The 21,852-nt window shown below is 40.9% G+C and overlaps 2 protein-coding genes across 4 annotated transcripts in view; both read left to right on the plus strand.

Annotated features, from left to right (window-relative positions):
- Positions 1 to 16,127, plus strand: part of LOC308361961 (uncharacterized protein) — a 20,576-nt gene extending 4,449 nt beyond the window's left edge. Inside the window, exons 2-4 of the mRNA XM_080834448.1 lie at positions 5,302 to 5,467; positions 10,029 to 10,320; positions 13,067 to 16,127. Coding sequence (XP_080690574.1) covers positions 10,032 to 10,320; positions 13,067 to 14,988 — 2,211 coding nt within the window. The 5' untranslated portion in view covers positions 5,302 to 5,467; positions 10,029 to 10,031 and the 3' untranslated portion in view covers positions 14,989 to 16,127. The remainder of the gene's footprint in view (positions 1 to 5,301; positions 5,468 to 10,028; positions 10,321 to 13,066) is intronic.
- A 2,166-nt stretch (positions 16,128 to 18,293) lies between these two features.
- On the plus strand, positions 18,294 to 20,549 carry LOC308363251 (protein jagunal homolog 1-B). 3 transcript variants are annotated; one of them, XM_080836052.1, is made up of 3 exons: positions 18,294 to 18,343; positions 19,040 to 19,137; positions 19,539 to 20,549. In XM_080836052.1, the coding sequence occupies exons 2-3, from the start codon at positions 19,049 to 19,051 to the stop codon at positions 19,999 to 20,001; spliced, it is 552 nt and encodes a 183-aa protein (XP_080692178.1). In that variant the 5' UTR covers positions 18,294 to 18,343; positions 19,040 to 19,048; the 3' UTR covers positions 20,002 to 20,549. The 3 variants fall into 3 exon arrangements, with proteins under 3 accessions (XP_080692178.1, XP_080692179.1, XP_080692180.1); XM_080836053.1 differs by having other exon boundaries at positions 18,304 to 18,629; XM_080836054.1 differs by having other exon boundaries at positions 18,304 to 18,348.
- The last annotated feature ends 1,303 nt before the right edge of the window (positions 20,550 to 21,852 follow it).

The raw sequence follows: 21,852 nt of genomic DNA on the forward strand, positions 1-21,852 counted from the left end.
CAGAAAAGAGAGAGAGAAAGAGAGCATGGGCGAGCGAGAGAATGACATGATGACAGATAAGAAAAAGAGGGAGGGGGGTGTGTGACCTTTCCTTGGGGAGCAGTTAAACTTTTGTGTGAGAGGAATTGCGGTGCTGGCTGTGGTGGGGAGGGAAATTGGTTGGGCAGAGCGGATTTCACCTTCTCTGGTAACTCTCTCTTTCTCTCACACACACACACAGACACACTTTGTTTTCTCCCTCTCTCTCTCTCTCTCTCTCTCTCTCTCTCTCTCTCTCTCTCTTTCTCTCTACGCCTGTCTCTACCTTCTGTTTGCTGACATGAAGCCATTGTTTTGTCAGAAGTGAGAATGGACGGTGTCTCTTAAGGGATGGTGAAGTTTTATGACACTTGGGTCAAGGGGAGCAAGAGCTGTGCTCCTGGAGCTGTCCATACGCGTGAAATTTACTGAGCTTAAGAGTGTTTCCGACAAGGTCCTACTGTCCACTGTGTTGTTGCGTTTGCGCAGGCTTGGAAAGTGAACGTTTGGAAATGAAACAGCCAAATGTGACTCAGAAGTGCAGACAATTTAGTCAGACTCTTTTGAAGATTTGTGCAGATGAGATTCCGGGAACTCAAAATATTAAATAAATCTAACTCTACATGCTGTATCTATCAAAGGCTTTTCATTCCTCCCTACCTTGAACTTGTGTGTATCTGGGTGTGCGTGTGTGTGTGTGCGTGTGCGCGTGTGTGCACGTGTACATGTGCGTGTGCTTTTCTTAAACCATTGTATGCAATTTAACCACCAGTCATCTAAGAGCGCTCAGCCCCGTATGGATGGATCTGCATTGCTCGTCTGTATACAGCAGTCTGGGATCACTTACTGAATGAAACGGTTAATTTGCAGCTGCTGAGGGGAAGATTGAAAAGTCTCCTCCAGATATTTACATTTTGTTGGATTCAAAGCTGCTTCGTGTTGTCAATATGGCATGACAAGGCAGGCATTGGGAGCTAGAATCAACTCCTGCTTCTGTTTAGATTAAGATCTCCCATATTTCTGTTAACGTTTCGAAAAAGGGTCATAAAACAAACATTTCACATCCACAACGCATCTTACAAATCGTGAACAATTAGTCCCAGGGACATGTACTTGCAGAACAAAAGGCATAGCTGACATTCGAAATATGATGGCGATTGTTTATCAGGGATTGTACAGAGCATCTGGAAACAGTCAGGACACTCGGGAAAGAAATGGAAATTTGATTATTTTAGACTCGGCCTTTAGGCAGGGCGATAAAAGCAATGGCTTATAACCAACCAGACAACTGCTGTGGTTGTAAATGTTGGCAGCTAAGGAGTACAGAAATGTAGTTCTCTCTCTCTCTCTCTCTCTCTCTCTCTCTCTCTCTCTCTCTCTCTCTCTCTCTCTCTCTCTCTCACTCACACACACACACACACACACACACACACACACACACACACACACAACACTCCTCCACTGTCTTTTCTCTCACTGATGTCTTTTTTATTGTTACTGTTGCTTTATTTGTTCAGTTTCTCATCCTTGCTCTGTTGTTTGTAATAAGACAATACCGTTTTAATGTCCTTTGCGTGTTTTATGTATTTTTTTTGTTTTGAAAGGATGCATATTTCACTGCGCTTGCCTCGCAGCTAAGTAGCACAGTTGTTTTGGCGCACTTGTTGTTTCAATGTAAGCCTCAGGGAGTGAAGTGAGAATTTGATTGCGGCCATGTGAATTTAAGATATAAACAAGGAGATTAAGCGGCAAGGTTGCCCTTGAGCTTGGACATGGCTCAGATATTGGATTCTGGGTACACCGCACTTAGAGACGTTTTGGGGTTCGCAGTGATTTTCCATGTCCTTCGTAGAAGCGCACAGTGTCTCCAATTCAGGTTTTTGGCTAGCATTTTTAGTGAGTGCAAAAAAGTCTTAGCATGTGTAAAACAAGCACTAAAATTTATGGGCAAGAGGAATGCTTTCAGCGACCAAGAACACTGGTAATGGTTAAATGGTTAAAAGCTTACAGCATGGGAATCCGTCAGTGCGTGTTTGTTCATCTGTCAGTTTATCTGAAACCCTTTTCAGTTTCCTTTATTTATTCCTATTATCAAAATCACTGTACATCTGCCAGAAATTAAAAGTAAAATTATGACCAAAAAAAATGCTAAAAGATATGGTCACCCTGAATAATATATTTTAAGGTTGAGGTGCACAGACAAGAAACACACATAACCTACATGGTTCATTTTGAGGTCTTGTCTTGTTATTCATTCATGTAAGGGGGAACTACCAAGTGTCCTCGCTAACTTAGTCAACCAGCTGACTATGCACAGTACAGGGTACAGGTGCTTCCCATAGTGACTGGAACCACATGTAAAATATATGTTGACTCAAGCTTGGCCAAGACATTATCATCCTAAGAATCGTTCGCCGTGCTAATAGTGTGAAATAATATTGAAATTGTGCTGAGCCAAAACGAAACATTTTAGGACAGGAAAATTAGAGGTGACATTTGTTTTTTTGCTTGGTAGCTACCTGTTCTTTTCCACAGAGATGAATTAGAGGGAGTTGTACTATGTACAACAATTTTGCACTTGCCCATGTGATGAACTGATTGTGTGTTGTATGTTGTATGTTGTTTCGTACTGATGTGATGCAGCTATTGCCCAGATCCAAACAAATTTCTCCCCTGGGAGACAAAATAAATTGACTTTGACTTTGACTTTGAGTCTGTTCCCACGGCAACATAACAGGGCACTTGGGAGGGTTGGCAGGTTCATCCACTGTGTTGAGTGAAAATAACTACACCCTACAGTGGCATCTGGGGAAAACAAGTTATATTAAAGACTTCAGTGACTTCAATGATTTTCATAATTCCTCCTTTCATGATCCTTTCATGACAATACTCTCTATACATGAGTCAACATCACTGGAATGGAATTATACGAGCTTAAAATGTCATTTTTGCTCATGTTACGTTTTGATGTAAGTTCTTTTATTTTGTAATTGGTATTAATGCAAGCTCATTTACTTTTTATAGTTGAAATTAAAGATTTGGTACCTGTGGTAAGAATACAGTATATCATGTGTTACAGCACAATTTAGCACATCACATAAATATGCATACAACAGGCAATGCATGTATTGCCATTCTGTATGGGTTTTAATGTTTATGCTCATTTTAATCAAACACAGCACATAAACATAAGGATTTAATTGAAACCAAGCCCTTCTAACTGCTTTTTTTAGGGAGGCTCTGTCCGTGGTACTGGATACATCAAGAATGACTCTGACAGACAGTTGGCTTTTAGGACACTGTGACATGAACGTTACTTTGCCTAAAAGTGTCTGCCAAACAAATTATTTAAATCTACATGTATTTAATTCACACAGTTTCACACAGTTAACTTGTCTTCCTACATCCTCACTTAAGGCCTGGGAGTTTGATGGTTCTGTTCAGTATTGCAGCTGTTCATTGTGTGTCACTGTTCTGGCAGATTCTTTTAAGACCACTCTCACAACTTGCGGATCAATGCCCACAGGGGCACTCGTAAACGTTCTGGATATCTGCCTAAACTTTTAGGCAGTTTTAACAGTATTAATCTACTCCCATCTTTTCAGCTGCTGCTTCCCATCTCCGGGTACTGGACTTTGGTTGAAATCCACGATTCATTGTGAAGTCTTCCTGACTGACGACATTGGCAGCATCGTGTCTGCTTTTGGCCAACTCCAGTTGGGCATATGATGACTGGTCTGGCATTTGTAGTGGTGTTCGTAGTTTCGATCTTCTTATTTCCATAAATCCAACTCTAAAGGAACTATGTTTCCCTCTGGAGGAATCCAGACATTGATATATTTCTTGCATTCCGAGTGTCTTGTGAGACTGTGAGATTCCCAGGTACCTGTCTAAATGTTCTGTTCATCTGTTATGTGGCTTTCTGGTTGTACAAGCCCTTCAGTCATGACAGCCATTCTTCTTATCTTTCATTCACCCACACTTCTTCAGTCGAGCAACACTATTTTAATGTACACTGACTCTGAATTACCTTGGTAAAAGCCAACCTTGATGCTCACTTGTGTGTTTGTGATAAAGAGGGCCTCTGGTGTTGTCTACCACATGCCCACTGAGCTGTTGAGGAAGTCTGTTATTATTAACTTTGTTAAGTTAAAGGTGCATTAAGGATTAATAGCTATTCGCTAAAGGTATGCTAGCAGCTAAAACTAACGAAATCTCTTGAAATGTGCTGACTTTGACATTATGACAAACTAATTACTCAACGACTGTCCTTACACAGTCAAACATCAATCATGTGCAACACAAGACTAAGCAAGATGGCAAATAAGCTACTTACTAGATCAGCAGAAGGTAATCAAAGTCAGGTCGGCGGGCATCGGCAGGCAAAACCACAGAAGGCAGTTATATGCCTATCGACCCTGCTATGCCATTGGCACAGACGCAATTCTCCATATTAAAAGTCATTGTAGCGCCCCAAATTTTTTTAAGCTGTTATTTTAAGGTTAAACTGCTTATCCTAACCCTAATCCTGAAGCATAATTGTTGCATATTGTGCCTTTAAGATCCATCTGTGTAGCATTCAATCATACAGCCCTTGCAGTGGTGATCGTATTGGTCCGTCTGAATTATTCATTCTTTGGTATCAGTATGATTCGATCCCATGAAACAATGACAGGTGACAAACGTGAGTCTATGTATTTTTTTCTCTCTGCCCCCAGCCACAGGGTCAGACTGGTGTATGAGTTATAGCAGTTGATGGGGCGAGTGATAAATGGATAGTCCATAGGAGAAACAAGGCCTAGTGATATCGGCCGCAATGTACCATGAGACAGATGTGCAAAGTAACGGTTTGCAGTTAAAACTTGTCTGGAGCCCATTGAGACTTTTTTCATTTAAGGGCTAGTGTATCGGAGCAGCACATAGCTTACACTGTACTTCACACCAAGGTTATTCTTCTCCCAACAAATTGAATGGCATGTGAAGAGGAGTGTTATTTGACACAGATCCTTCCCACCCTGCAGTTGGGAATAAATACATATTGAAAAAGATTTAGACAAGTTTGCCGAAGAGAGAGAGAGAAAGAGAGGATGGCTGAAATGGATAGAGAGAGAGAGAGAGAGAGACTGGAACAGATAGACAGAGAGAGAGAGAAAGACATTGATTGAGGCCCTCCCTGAACCTGAGCCAAGTTCTACAGGGGCCAGGTTGAGACCCGGTGTTAAAACAGCATCATGTTGAGAAAAGTCAAAGTGCAGCCCGTTCGCTCATCCATCATGGTTGCAGGGTTCCTGCTGCCTGCCCCAGACCTGCTGCCTGGGAGCTACTCATGCCCACAGTCACCCGCCGACAGCAGGACAAGAGAAGTGACGCTGTGCCAAGCACGCCGAATGCGAGCATACCACACTCTACTGGGGGCCGCTGGATCGATTAGGACAAAGCCACGCTGAGGGTAAGATGGCACGTGCTCGTGTTTCTCAATTCTCATTTCCTTTGAATAACTTTATTGACCTTCACTCACACTGTGATGTAAGCATTCCACTACCTACAGGAAGATCGAAAGCATATTTTGTATTTTAAACAATCATTTGATGTGTGCTCTTCACTGTCTCTTTTACTTTGTGATTTGCTGAGTGACTTATTCTATTTGTGGAGGGTGTCTTTAAATCCGTTTTGCTCTGTTGTTATGCCTTTCATCCTTTGCCATCATGCTAACCCATCCACAAGTGTGTCTCCTTATTCATCAACATGAATCAGACTGTCCAGCCAAGTGTGCCCGTGAGGTGCCTGTTAGCGTGTACACTATGTGTCTCTAGATGTGTGTGTACAAAGTTTCCATGAACAGATGTTGTCAGAGGTATGCTTGTTATGTCAGAGTATGTGTTCATAGCTCTGCATTTAATTTAAATATATCAAATTACATTACATGAAACATTATTACATTTCCAATTCAATGGAAGCACATCAAATACCACTTAATTCTGTGTGCACTTGACAAATTATGCAACTTAAAAAAATTAATTAAAAAAAAAAACATTTAGAAAAATGAGGAGAAGCAACCTGTTCAAAGGTTCGGCTTAGATAATAGGAGAAAATCCAGAAACAGCCATCTTTATGCTGTACTGCCATAGAATGCAATACAAAAAAAAAATTGAATTTTAGGAAGCACATGCTTTAACACCACCAGTTCTTATTCACCCAGCCCTGTTCGTCTGTGAAATCCTGTGGTAACACAAGGCAGACATACTTTAGGGATGGTAATCATGCCTCATTAGGAAGACTGCACTCTGTGTACAGAAGGGAGTGGAAAGACGTGACTCTCCTGTACTTTGCAGACAAGCAAAAGCAAAAAGGAAGGATGTGAGGGAGGGAGGGAGGGAAGGAAGGAGGAGAAGGGCAAATAGCACACACCCCAGAGGTGAAAGCCATCAGCTTTGGCCCAGTGTGTGACTTGGCCATTTGGCAAGTGTAATATTGTTTCACTGCTAGACGCCCACAGTTTGCTGGCCGACACTGGGTAGCCGTGTGTATCCAAACTGGTTTTAAATGTGGAGGTTTCCCGGATGATAATGTCTTCTCCTGTTGTCAGGGGACCCAGATGCTTTTTTCGTGAACATTCTAGTCATACACATACAAAAAGAAATGTTTTTACTTTACATCTTGTAAAAATTCTCTCAGGAATGTTCATATTTCCCCGTGGTAGCAGTATGTGTCTGCTTAGAGCTAGATGTATCATGTATGATGTCTAGTGGTCTAAGCATGGAGAGGTTTTTCTTTTCAGCGTTGTTTAAAATCACGTTTAAAAGAATTAGGTTATTTATTGCACATGGAGCTACTAATATGAATAACTGGCATATATAATACGTTTTAAAATATTTATCTTATTTATCTTATCTTAATTTTTTATAGAGATGTATAATACATGTTTCCATATGATTTATGGATTGTTTAGTTTAGTAACATTCACTGAGATCAAAAGTGTTGATACCTGTGAAATCTTGACAATGTTAACCACAGCCATATGTACATCTGGGCCCCCTTGTGGACAAACACCAATATCACTGATTCTCCAACAGCAGGTTGTTGGTACCAGGTTGTACCTTGCAGAATCTCACAGTCACTCGAAAGTTTTACTGTACGGTGGGATTTCAAGGAAGGTCGATAGAATTTGTCCGAAAGGGCCCAAGGCCAAAAATAACTGTACAGTAAGCAAAGATAAATAGTTTTTATCTGGGAAATAGGTTTTCCTGTAATTTACTCAGAGGGCAGGAACTAAATATTCTTGACATGGTGGAATGTTAACAATGTGCATGTTCTGTTTTGTTTATCTGTTTATCCACCCCAAAACGTTTTATTTTCAAATATATGAGATATTTCATGATGTATGCTTTAGAGATCAATCAACATTGTGTGCCCACCCTATTCATATGCATCATTTTCAAAAATACCCAAAGGGGGAAAGAATGATATAATAAATCTGACACAAAGTTGTTTAGCCACCCTTCTTTTTTCAAGATATTTTGTCCTGTTCCCATCATAGAAGGCCATTTTTCGGCACTCCTTCACATATTTATTGAGGCCAATAAGCTATGGATCATTTTGATTTCCTGCCACTATGCAGACGAGAAGCAATCCATCTGTGGTGTGGCCATTCAAGAATAAAAGTTCACAAAATTGTGGTGGTTTTTTTGGCCTGTATTACATGGCTGTGCTCTTAACATTGATTGATGTGAATTTTGTTCTGATTGTGGACAAAAAAATAAATAAATTCTCGAACACAATTTGCTGGCTTGGGTTGACTATAAGTCTCTCAAAATAAACATTTGAAAACCATAAAACAGCATAAAACAGTCTCAGCATATGGCAGCACAGTGAGAGTCACCAGCTCCTGAAAGTATTTTTTCCCCCCACAGAATCCCTGGTTTGCATTATACATTGTCCACCTGTGTGCCTCTACACAGCATAGGCCCCCATGTTCGCGTTTGTTCCCCAGTCGTCAGAGAGATAAACCAGAGGTTAAGCCTGGTTTCTGGGCTCGAGGCAACACTTCAACACTTCCTGCCATTTAGGTTGCCGTACACTGTCAGAATCACTCGACAGAAGATTTAGGAAAACACAGAGAATAAGAGAGAGATTGTTCTGCATTTCACTGCATGTGCAAATCATCATCTAAATGACCCGTTTTTTTTAAGAGGGGTGGGGGTGTGGGAGGACGTCTGTCAGAACTTTTTTTCTCCCTCTCTTGGAATAAATGCTGCTGATGTTGCTAAAAAGTAGAACCCAAATTACTTGCATTCTTGGAAATCATAAAATGACTCCGCATGGAGAATTTCCTTACTGTACAATATGTGTTTCGACACCTCTGCTTGAACTGATTGCCTCCTGAACTGACAGTGTTGTAATTGTTCAAGCCTTTCTGAATGGGTCAACTGACAGTTATTCATCTCATCATTATAATCCTGTTTTCACAGTGTGGGGAACACACATGACCAGTAATGTGTTTAAGCTTTAATACTATCAAAATATATTAAAAAAGAGATGGGATCATCAAACACTCTCTCTCTCTCTCTCTCTCTCTCTCACACACACACACACACACACACACACACACACACACACACAAACACACACACACACACACACACACACAAACACACACACCATCATTTTGTGCCTGTTTTTTAAATGGAAAGATGACATTTATAAGTTATAGTTATAGGTCGTCCACGGTACCCTCATCAATGACTAAGCCATGTTAGCTTTATGGTTGTGTTTCCAGGCAAGTGATGGTGCATACTGTATGTTTTCACTGAGCCAACCAGACAAGTTGCTTAACTGAGTATAGTGTCTCAGCAGTTCCCTCCTGAAGTACTCCATTATTTCAACAAATATTTCACCGTGAATCCATGTACCTTCTTTTAGAAGTGTGAGTGTGCCTTCATAACACAAGTGTATGGCTTATGATGGAATGAGCCCCCCTCTCACCAACCGTCCCAACCTACCAACAGTACATGTTTGACCACAAACATGCACACCTCCCACCCAAGGCATACACTATATTCTGTAATAGATTACTGCATTTAATGTTGACTACATTTTATTTCTATCTATTAAGAGAATAAATCAACGTTGCTGATATTGACATCTGTAAGTTACATAAGGCAGTGTCATAGTGAAAAGGTTTCTGAGTTAGTACAGTCTACACTATAAAGGCAATCGGAGAGCAAAATGAGAGTGAAACTAAATCCGTGGATCCGCTTCAAAATTGAATTGGTTCTTCCTTGGCCCATGCTAAACCCTTCCACTGAGCTCAGTTTCATGAAATTGGGCCTGTAGCTTTCCCGTTATCCTGCTGCCAAGCACAACTCCTCCTCAATGTCTATGCTCATCCTTCTACACAATACAATTTGTATATTTTCAATCAGGTCTTTCATTTCCTGCTCCATTGTAATCCCAAACAGATAACTGTGTCTCATCTATACCCTCAGTAATATGCTATTCCCTCACGGTCACTGAAGGCATGCCTTACATGGATAGGCAGGGTACTGAATAGGACTGTGGATCAGGTTGATTTATTCACTGTAATTTGGATAAAAACTCAAGGCCCAATCCATGATGTCATTGTTTGAACATACACATCATGCAAATAATATTCATAAGCGCATCACAAATATGTCATCCTTATTTCCTAATCCATCATGGTAGATCACATAGCTGCGCAAACCTTCCGTCATCCCGAGGTGTTCATAAACTAAAGTGCAGGATATCTTAGGCAGAGGTATTTATTTAATACATAATGAAAAATAGATTCAAAGGGTGTATGTGAAATGCAAGATCATTGCATGTAATTGTTTTTATTATTACTAATACTCTCTATCTCTCTCTCTACCACTCTCTCTCTATCTCTCTACCTCTCTCTCTCTCGCTCTGTCTCTACCTTTCTCTCTACCTCTCTCTCTCTCTCTCGCTCTACCTCTTCCTCTCTCTCTCGACCTCTCCTATTCCCTCCCCAGGACATGGCAGGGGCTCTGCCCTCGGCTCACCTGCTGTTTGTGGTCTGCCAGCTTTACGTGTTCCATGATGCCCACGCAGGAGCGTATTACGGGCATAAGCAGCTGCCCCAGCAGCACCAGCCCATGGCACAGATACCTCATATGCCCCTCGGCAAGGAGACGTATCCCCAACAGCAATACTTAGGCCAGGATATGCACCATGTACCATATGGCAATGAGATGCCAATCCTGCCACAGTACAGAGAAGACATCCCGCAGATGCCGATTCCCCTGGGCAAAGGAAAAGGAAAAGGTGACTGACTGAAGACTTGTTGGAGATACATAAAACACCAGTCCTCTAAATAGTTCTACAATCATTAGTAGACTGGCATTGAAGGAAACACCAGCCCTTGCAAAGCAAAAAAATCTAAATCTAAAATAAATGTTAAATAAAAGAAAAAAATCGAAAGAAAAATGAAAATGTAAAATGAAAAAGCTTCTAGTCGCTCCACCGAGTCAACAAGCAGCGGGCTGAGAGCTGACCATTCCCTGTCATCACTCAAAAAAACTTAAAGAGGAGTTGTCAATGTCATGTGTCGATTTCTTTAAAGCCCAAACCCAGTTGAGGACTTTCTACGACAAACAACTGCATGCTTAATCTTGACTGCCAGTCATATAATTGAAGTTTCTTTTCTCCATTTTTTTTTTCACCAATTTTTGGTCGATGATATCATTTACTTTGACCTCACTGGTCCACATGACATTTGGCATGATTAGCCCCACCTGATACAGAATAAAAGGTTTGAGTCCCTAGGTGGGTGTGTCCCTTTATGCTAGTACCCCCTGGACTCAAAGCACTTTTTGGGCACTAGCTCGACAACCGTTTCACCAAAAATTCTGAGATTATTGTGGCAAATTGGCCTCTTGGAAACTCATGACCCTAGCTCATTACGAACAATTTGATTATGTTCAATAAAATATATGTTGAAGTCATCTCTGTATAGACTTTAGACCTTTACCTAAAGTCTGACAGCAAAAAATAACAGAAATCAGGTTACTTGGTTAATGCATCACCAATTTCAAGGTGAGCAGAAGCTAACCATAGTTAGCTTTACCAATCCGTGATCGCAACCACGCAATTAACTTAATAAACACGTCAATAGCCTAAGGATGTATTAGCCACAATCTGTTGCATAGAATGAATCAGATGTTGTAGGTGCAAGAACTATAATGTTTGGGAAGGTTACTTTGGAAATGTAATGTTACAGATTAGTGTTTTGCTCCCTTAGGTTTCATGACAGTCCAACGTTATTTTTGTCAAAATCTCCTGTACATTCTGGAGAATTTATTTCACCCTAGATTGTATCATGTCCAAACATGCATAACATGTGATAGGCTACATATTCAAATTGAAATGGAATTAAACGCTGACATTTGGGTGACTACCTCGAAGGAGATGTCTGACAAATTTAAAACAGCATAACGAAAAATTGCAAATCGCTGACGCGATGCTAGCGGCTATAACTAGCGAAACCTCTTGAAATGAACTTCCTTTGACACTATGACAAACTAGTTAGTCAACAACTGTCCTAACACAGTCAAACATCAAGCAGGTGCAACAAAAGACAAAGCAAGGTGGCAAATAAGCTACTTACTAGTTCGGCAGACAGTAGAAACCGGGCGGCTTCAGGCAAACCTACATAACCTAGTATTAAGCCTATGGACCCTGGTATGGCAATGGCACAGAAGCGATTCTCCATACTAAAAGTCATCGTAGCGCCCCAATTTTTTAAGCTGTTATTTTAAGGTAAAACTGCTTATACTTACCCTAACCCTGAAGTACAATTACTGCATAATGGCACTTTAAATCAAAGTTTTTTGTGTTTTATAGTCGTAATCGGTTGCGTGGTATTTCGTCCTCTGCCTTAGTCTAATTAGACTACTGTATGTGAATAGAAAAAGCAATTCATTATTCCGTATTCACACCATGGATGACATTCGTTCACTGCTGGCTGAGCATTTAATTCAAGTTGGTCACCGTAAGAATGGCAGGCCAGTCTTTTTAAAAGTAAAACGTTCGGTATCTCCCACCTTTCTTTTGTTTGGTTGCTCCCTCGGCCAATTAGGTGTAACGCCGTTATCTGACTTTACTCATTCCGACCTTGTGCATGTTCGGCACCACACCCATTTTCTAGGATGCTCTGGCGAAGTCAACTCACCTTTCAGCCTGTTTGTATAAAGACATTTTCAGTGAGGCTATTCATTCTTCCATGAGTTAATCCATGCCCACAATATTCCTACATAAAAAAAAACTTTAAGTTTTTCTTTGGAGCCAGGAATTTGAAATGGTAACTCTAAACTACAAACTTCCAGTCGACCTGCAGACTCTGATGAGCAGAGTAATACCACGGAAAATAGGAAGAAGAGTGAAAAAGAGTGTATATATAGACAGGCTGAAGAGAAACTAAAAGGTGTATGGAAGGTGCCTCTTATCAGTGCTACTAGTTATAGTACATGACAATATGGATGTGTTCCATCACAGTACAGTCATATTATTTAGTTGACAGCTCAAAAAACATATTTAATGATTCAGTTGATGATTATGATGCCATAATGGCCCAATGAGGCTTTTGAAGGCACACGGCCACTGGCGGCAACATTGTGCGGCGAGCTATCGAACGCATGCTTAAACTTACTTAGCTATAGTTAAGCATAACAATGGCTAAAACATAGCGTTTCAGTGCATTTCAAATTTAAAATTGCTAGATCGATAATACTTTACTATTAAGTCATCATCTTCAACTACTTGCTATAAGCTGAGTAACAATAGTACGTTTTGTTTAATAGTGGCAACGATGGCTAAGTACCGGAAAGTCATGCTTTTAACCCACAGTGCCATAGAAGATTTTGGCTTAAATAGAAGCTGGCTTAACTTCTAAAGTTTGGCGTTGCTGCATGTCATATGCCACCAGTGGGCATTGCCCCGTGAAAAATAATATTTTCAGCCCCACTGCTAAAAACTCATACTCATACTAGTATTTTCTTGTTGTTTTCCATAGGTGAGACTGTTCCTAGAGGTGAGAAGGGAAATGGAGGTGATGTTGGACCTGTGGGGCCAGCAGGACCTCCTGGCCCATCAGGTCCTCCAGGGTTACCAGGCCACGGCATGCCTGGGTCACCTGGAAAGCCAGGCCCCACTGGTCCACAAGGCTATCCTGGAATTGGCAAACCTGGAATGCCAGGGATGCCAGGTAAACCTGGGGGGATGGGACCACCAGGACCAAAGGGAGAGTTGGGTCCAGGTGGTGGATCGGGACCAAATGGATTGCCAGGACCTCCTGGTGTTCCAGGTCCTCCAGGACTACCAGGTATAGGGAAAGCTGGTGGACATGGACTTCCTGGCCAGCCAGGGGGTCGTGGAGAACCAGGTCACAAGGGCCACCCAGGAATTTCTGGACTTCCTGGTCCAAAGGGTGACAAAGGGATTGGTCTTCCAGGATTGCCAGGATTGAAAGGGCATCCAGGGCCTGCTGGACCACCAGGACCAGCAGGTCTACCAGGTATAGGTAAACCTGGGTTAAATGGTCTTCCAGGAGTCCCAGGAGGACCAGGAAAGCCTGGAGGCCCTGGAGAACCAGGACTGGCTGGTCCACCAGGTGAAGGGGGTGATCATGGACCACCAGGTTTACAAGGCATTGGCAAACCTGGCCTAGATGGATTGCCTGGAAAACCAGGACTTCCTGGTGGCAAGGGGGCATCTGGCCCACCTGGCCTCCCTGGAGGACCAGGACAACCTGGATTTGGAAAACCAGGATATCCAGGTCCTAAAGGTGACAAAGGACATGGTGGTCTACCTGGTCAACCAGGTCCAAAAGGGGATAAGGGTCATGGTGGACCTCCAGGGATGGTTGGCCCACCTGGACTTAGTGGACCTCCAGGCCTTCCAGGACACATGGGACCTCCTGGAGGAATTGGTTTCCCTGGGCCAAAAGGAGATGGTGGGATTGTAGGGCCTAAGGGGCCTACAGGTCCAAAAGGTGAGTCAGGGCCTCCTGGCCTTCCAGGAAAGCCAGGATATCCAGGAGAAGGAGGCCAGCCTGGACCAAGAGGTGTCCCAGGACCACTGGGTCCACAAGGAGAAAATGGACACAAAGGTTTACCTGGTCTTCCAGGAGTGCCCGGAAAGCCTGGCCACAAAGGTGAAAATGGATATCCAGGTGATAAAGGTTTACAAGGACCAACAGGAATTCCAGGTCTAATGGGCCCTGGTGGACCACTTGGTCCACCTGGCCTTCCAGGACACAGGGGAGAATCAGGGGCTCCAGGTAAACCAGGCTTCCCTGGTGAAGGAAAATCAGGATTGCCAGGACCTGTCGGACCTCCTGGAAAAACAGGACCTGGCGGCCTCCCTGGTCTTCCAGGACAACAAGGTCTTCCGGGCCCACCAGGGCCTCCTGGACCTCCTGCTCAGCCTCCAGATATCACGCAAGTTCTTCCTGAATTGGGTCCAGGTTTGGATGGTAAGAAACAAGGATACAAAGGGAAAGAGAAGCCTGGGGCAGACCTTATCGGTAGGAATGGACTTGAAATGCCAGCGTTCACAGCACAGCTTACAAACCCTTTCCCTCCAGTTGGCAGTCCAGTCATCTTCGACAAAGTCTTGTATAATGGCAATCAGAACTATAATCCACAAACAGGTGTCTTCACCTGCAATGTTCCCGGAATCTATTACTTTGCCTATCACGTTCATTGTAAAGGAGCCAATGTTTGGGTTGCACTGTACAGAAACAATGAACCACTGATGTACACATACGATGAATACAAAAAGGGCTTCCTAGATCAAGCATCAGGAAGCGCAGTGCTGCCCCTACAGGCAGGAGACACAGTATATATTCAGCTACCATCTGATCAAGCAGCAGGACTTTATGCTGGGCAATATGTCCATTCGTCATTCTCTGGATATTTATTGTACCCCATGTAAAAAAAAAAAAAAAAGATTAAAGAAGTAATTTCAACATGTCATTTCAGATCCATGAAAATAAATGTGTGAAGGATTTAAAAGTATTGCCATGTTAAAATGCTTTGAAGGAATGTACTAGCACAAAAGCAAAAACAACTATTGCACTGTTGACATAATGGAACACTTGCAAGACATCATGTTTTACTCCAAAAACATGGGCTCTGATTCATTCAAGAGAATTTTACATAGTACGACCTAACTTTTCGAGTGCTTTTGGAAAGCATTTAGAGCACATTTTAATGAAGGAGGGAAATTGTTGGTTGTGTGGCTGATTGGGCTGATTGATTTGGAACTAAATATGGTAATGTCATTGAGATGGTAATTTATGCACACTTACTAAAAGTGTAGATATTTCACCCTGTAGTGGAAGACTGTACAGATATTGACAACAAAAAACACTGTATTTCAAATGACTCCCCCATTAAGTGCAACATTTAACACTTTTGTTTTAGTAAATTGTACATTTGCTCTGGTCTGTTTGTACCGAGAAATTTCTGTTGAAATGTTCAAATTAACTTAACATATTTCTACTTACCAGAATAGCTTTCTGGATACTGTCTGTGTGATTGTCCAGATCTACATATGGAAAGCCTTCATTTTATGGCAGTTTGCAGTGTTGATGCATGTAACATTTAAATTTCAAAATCTCATAGCATTCATACAAACAGTATAGTTATCCATGACTTTAAAAAAACATATTTCTCTTTCACTGTCTATAAGGAACTCAACCTGAGCATACAGATGCTTACTGCAACTATAGTACAAAGTGGTTTGCAAACTTGCCTCAAGGTTCATTATGTGTAACAATATGAAAAGTAATAAAAAAAATGACTACACATAAATGATATGTGTTTATAAGACACTTTGTACTTGGAGCAATGGTCAAAAGAAAACACCTGAATGGAAGTGATAGCCTATGAAAGACTGAATGTTATATGGCCAATTTAAGACAGAGTAAGATGTCAAATGCATTACTGTCTGTATTCTTCTTTGTAATTTATTTGTTTTACTACTGAATGCCTACATTTGTTTGTTTGTGCTATGGTGTTGAAGGGAAATCCAATGAACATGATTTTGTAACAATGGTGCTGAACATTTAATCAAATACTGAACTCATTTCAATGTTTCTACAAACCTACTTTTTTAATAAAGGTAAATTACAATATTCATTTTTGTGTCTTGGCTGCTCAGAAAGGCACAATGCACAGGGCACAGTTAACAAAAACTGCTGTTGAATCAAATTATGAAAGTGTGTATCAAAGAAAAGACAGACCACATGATTCACCTGATTCCATGTTTTTTCTAACATTTGACAAAGTAACAAATAAACATAATCTAGAAATCTGCAATAATTTAAAAAAAAAAATGAAAACGTCCACTATAGTAGGCTATCGAATTAACTACGGTGGAAACAAACAAAACGTTAATCCAATCACCTAGCAATTCAAACGATGAGTCTATTTAAGGGTATCTGAATTTGTTGATATCATATCATTTATTATAAATAATTTACCAGAATTGTATCATTTACAGACTAGCCAGAGACTAGGCTAGTCAAGGAGAAGTCCATCGGAAAATCCTGCTTCCTCATTTGTTTCACATCGCCAGCTGGAATGCCTACTGATAGTTCGACAACGAAAGATGTAAACAAACCACATCCATTTTGCTTTCCAACAGTGATAGCCAAATGTTCTACCTTTTTTACCCTATAAAGCTCTTGAGATCTTTGTACACTGACAATGCCAATATATGCATAGTTGTCCCTCTGTCCAAATATGCCAACAACATTACTTAAGAATATAGCGTATTGCATGTCGATGCATAATGCACGCTAAGGAGCAATGCATCTCCAAGGCTGTAGACGGAAGAGTGGAGTTGTAACAGATCGAGTTGAATCAACCAAAGAAAAAGTATTTGTGCTCACGTTGCCTTACCTTACCCTCTGTGGAGCAGGCGACAATACGCGACAACTGGCGGCAACACGGCGGGGGAAAGCATCAAAATTAAAGTCAACTTCATAGTTTTGCTTAAAAATCCGGTTAAACTAATGTTTCAACGTTTTGCACTACATATGCCTGTTATCATGCTGCTAAATCAGCGTAGATACATACACTGTATATTGTATCTGTGAATTTTGTCTTATTAGCAGCCTCATCTTGTGAATAACATGAGAAGGTATCCTAGTAGAAGATAGCCTATTAGGTAGACAGCATTTAGGTTTTTGTGGTTTATCATTTATTTAAAGTTCCTGTGAGCCATAGAACACCCTATACATTGCTGAACCTAACTAGCACACACCCACACACGCACAGAAATACATTTATATAAAACTGGTGAATAGATGATGACTTAATGCATCATCGATGCTAACCATAGATTGCCTCATGATCAGGGATCGATCACACATCGATTACCTAAGAATTTGATAGCCACAATCTGGTGACAAAGATTAATCAGAAGTTTTAGGTGCTTGAGCTGTAACGTTAAAACTGTGGGGTGTGAGCTAGGAATTGTCTGTAACCATGTATACCACATCTTGAATCTCTCATGTTGTGTTATGACTTATATTTATGCTATTTGTTGTAGATACACTAAAGCTGACTAAAGAATAATAGTGGCTGGATAATACAAATTCAACCATTCCACAGTTCAGAGCGGTTCAGCCTTAATTACATTCAGTATAAATAACATTGAAATTATCATTGACAATCTGTTTTATCTCGATGATCTATTTAAGGTGGAGAGGAAAATGATTCCAATTTCTCTTGGCAAGATATTTCATATTCTAAATATTTTCACATTTTTGGTACTGCGAAGTTGGTTTACATTTGTATGAAACAGGAAACATTTACCAAAAAAAAAAAAAAAACATACTGCACACCACAGTTCATGCCATCTCATAAACAAAGAATCCATTATTGAATTTGAAATGGTTCATGACTGTCAACCTGTTCAGGATACTTATGGCATAGGCTACCTCAAATCTAGAATATTAATTAGTGTGTCTCCACACAGTATTTCCACTAATTGTGGAAATTGTGCACTTCCTGGATGAGAAACAATGTTTTTGTATTGAGAAAAAAACGACCTTACGTTCTTATTTTTAAAATAAGTGTAAGTGTACATTTGGTAGCACATACCGTTTGTTAAATGAACATGCTATTTTCTTTTCTTCATCAACGCAAAGGGTTTGACTTTTATTTTGAAAAAAAGATAAATGGCGACCATATTATAATGTCTGTTATTGTCGCTGGCTGAACGCAGCTCTCTGAATGAGGGACCTGACGGACCTTAGAATCTGTTTCACGTTGAAGAAGTACGGTATGCTTATTTTATGCTTGATCTGATGTGTTTACAACGTTTCGATCATAGATGGGACTTCTGTAACTAATCGTGTGTTGCAAGTCAATGTAATAGTCTTAGTTAACATTAGCTAATTTAGTCAGCAAGCTAGTGAACTTATTGCTGTCGTCAGTGAAACTGCAGCTAACACAGGAAACTCAGCACTCAAAACTCGACAGCTAACTTATTACTAAATAGGGTATTTAAACTGGGCATCTGTTCTTACCCACGCCTTGGATCAAGTAACGTAACCTAGCAAGGTAAGAATTGAATTCTGACTCTGTTTGATAGAAATAAACAGTTGGCTGAAGTGTCCATGGACGCAGTCGTTTCTTTTTCAGTTAACCCGGTTGATCCAGTTAAAGCAAGAATAGCTACAGCAAAGGCTTAAAAATGAATTTGTTCATTCAAATGATCCTACCTTACGGGCGATGTACAGCAGCTGCGGTTAGCAGTGTTTAGTAAACATTCCCCACTCAGGTTACACAAAGCTACCATACGTACTCTTTCTGGGGTCACTCAACTGAGAGCTGAAAGCTTTTTTTTTGCAAGCTCTGGAAGGTTTAGCTTTGGCCTTGTATGTATGTTTGTATGTGTCTTTGTCTTTAGTCTACACACCAACAGTTCGAAGTATTTTAATTATTTGTTTTGTCTCGTACTATGTGGTCAGGTTCTGACTATGGCCTCGAGAGCTGGCCCACGGGCTGCTGGGACAGATGGAAGTGACTTTCAGCACCGGGAGAGAGTCGCCTCACACTATCAAATGAGGTAGCTGAGTTTACCATCTTTGTTAATGCTCGGTTAGTGAGTACGAAAGCTTGCAGCTTCTCAGACGGCAAAGTGAAATAACTGTCCCCAAGTGTAGGTGTGCTGATTTTAGAAATCATCAACAGCTAGAGATAAAATCACTGATTGTAATAATGAATTGTGAATAGAATGTGTAAAACCATTAGGTAAATTCAAGACATGCATGTTGTGCAAGACCGTGACATATTTTATTATTTGCTTTATTACCACAGTTCAACGACTGTTCATCAGCAACTTTGTGTTTCTTCAATTTGCTGAGCTCACACTAAATCTATTAGACATTTACTACATACCCAAAAATATACTGTAAACATTTATATTCAAACTTTTGAATCATTTACATTTTTCCTTCATTGTCTTAGTGTGGCACTGAAGTCTGAGATCCGCAAGCTGAACATTGTCCACGTGATCATCTGGTTGCTGGTAATGGCCCAGGTGACAGTTAGCCAGCTGAACCTGGTCTCGCATGATGTGGTAGCAAGCCCCTACCAGTGGGAGTACCCTTACCTGCTTAGCCTCTTCCCCACTATCTTCAGCTTCATGGCCATACCCCGCAACAACATCAGCTACCTGGTCATCTCTATGATCAGTGCCGGGCTTTTTTGCATTGCGCCCCTCATCTACGGCGGCATGGAGATGTTCCCGGTGGCCCAGCAGCTCTACCGTCATGGCAAGGCCTACCGCTTCATCTTTGGTTTCTCGGCGGTGACGGTGATGTACCTGGTGATGGTCATTTCCGTGCAGGTGCACGCGTGGCAGATCTACTACAGCAAAAAGCTGCTGGATGCTTGGTTCACCTCTACGCAAGACAAAAAGAAGAAATAGACAGGAAGTGTCCATTTATGGATTGGACAGGATGTGGTCATTTCTATCAATCAATTATCCCTCCCAACCCTTATTTTTTTATGATTGCTTGATTGTGAGTTTGAAAGTGCTCTGCACTTTATAACCGAACAAGGTTTTCAGTCTTTGCCCAGCTTAAACCCTCTTACTCCATCATCTCATTGCACAGCCTGGGACATAGATTAGGATGTGCCAATCACTGACTGTCTTCGGCTTCACCTCTTTGGCTTAAGCGCGGCCTGGTTGCCTCTTGATCTGCTCTTCCCATTCCTGACAGCTTAACTACTCAGTATCTGTAATCTCAGTGTCCTTTTGAGAAATGCCTTTAATGTCTCATCTAGCAGAGATATGGTAGGGACTGTCCTCGGCCAAATGACCGCTGACGGAGAAGCAGTAAAAGGAGGCGCAGTAAGGGTTCACATTGCGCCCCACCCCTAAACACACACGCACACACACACACAGACACACAAACTGTTTTTCCTGTTGCCTTGTGTCTCCAAATGTTATTTAATTGGTAATAAACTATGGACTGAAAACAGTTGACTGGGTTTTCCTTTTTCATGATCTTGTGAAACATCATTTTTTTCACCCCTTTTATTGTAGTTATTTGTCAGTGCATGTATATGCATATATATACAGCCCATATATAGATTAGATGTCTTCTTACAGTTGTGTATTTTGTTGGTACGAACCACCTTTGACAAATGCATTGTCCAAAAGCATTGGCAGTGGAAGGATGCCATCATTGGCATGTTGCAGTTAAAAAGGTGGATAAAGTACAAGTACATGGGTCACATGCAAATGCATGTAAATGTTGTTTTGTTTTTTATATGGATAATTCTTGGTTAAGCAATGTGGTTAGGTGGTGAGATTGTTTTTATTATTGTTATTATTTGCCAATTCACGTGTCAGTATCCAGCCACATGTACAGTGAAATCAGTGAACTCCCTATTGTTTTTTATTGAAAATATTTTAAAAATTAAATGAATAATTTCTTTAGTGAATATTCAATATTGATCTCACTATGGTTTTTTGACCTTTGTTTTGAATGTTTTCCAGGCCTGAGACTGAAGCGATAAACAAAGGATGCTGTGCAACTAACATAGATTTAGAGGTTATTGATCATTGACCTCCAACCTTGATAGTTTTATGAGATGCGTTTAGTTACAGATAGAGAAGTAGAAGCCCGTGCTACTGTGAGGTAGAACTGCAGGGATATCCAATGAAAGGGGAAAGTAGTTATTGAGTCATTGTGAGCTTTACCGTGAAGGTCACCTGCTCATTTGTTTTTCTGGTAGGAAATGAGGTGAAACGATGGTTTGGTCTTCATTAACATAAATATATGCAAAATATATGCATAGTTTGGCTTTTCTTTTGCACCTTTTAAGCAGTTTTGTTTTGGTTATACTATTGACATACTACATGTAGTATTTGTTTTTTAGATACAGTGCCATCCCTAAATTATTCATGAAGTCAAATTGCATGGTGAGAATGCTAAAGGGCAGAAAATAGTCTCTATTTCAGTTGACTGGTAGGTTGAGTGGAGTTGAGTTAACTGAACATCACAGTGTACAAAGTGTTTCCCCAGAGAAATCTTGAATCATGAGGACAACTCAATACTTAATACTTATGCTGATGTCAGGTAAGGCAAGCTTAAAGTTGCAGAGTTACAGAGCAATCTCCTTTACGAATAATATAGGGATGGCACTGAATCTAATAGACCAAGCAAATTAGTGAGTAGAAGGGTAGCATTTTAAAAGTAGCTAAATTAAAAATCGTTCCAAAAGGGGGCATAAGTTTATTTTGGATCACAGTTGGCAATCCTCAAAGACA

This window comes from Sprattus sprattus (genome assembly GCF_963457725.1).
Source record: "Sprattus sprattus genome assembly, chromosome: 3".
NCBI classification, from domain to species: Eukaryota; Metazoa; Chordata; class Actinopteri; order Clupeiformes; family Clupeidae; genus Sprattus; species Sprattus sprattus.

Bases quoted from the DNA above. Each gene is read 5' to 3' on its own strand.
- LOC308363251 (XM_080836052.1), top strand. From the start codon at position 19,049: ATGGCCTCGAGAGCTGGCCCACGGGCTGCTGGGACAGATGGAAGTGAC. The intron at 19,138-19,538 runs GTAGCTGAGTTT...TCATTGTCTTAG, and splicing joins GCCTCACACTATCAAATGAG to TGTGGCACTGAAGTCTGAGA.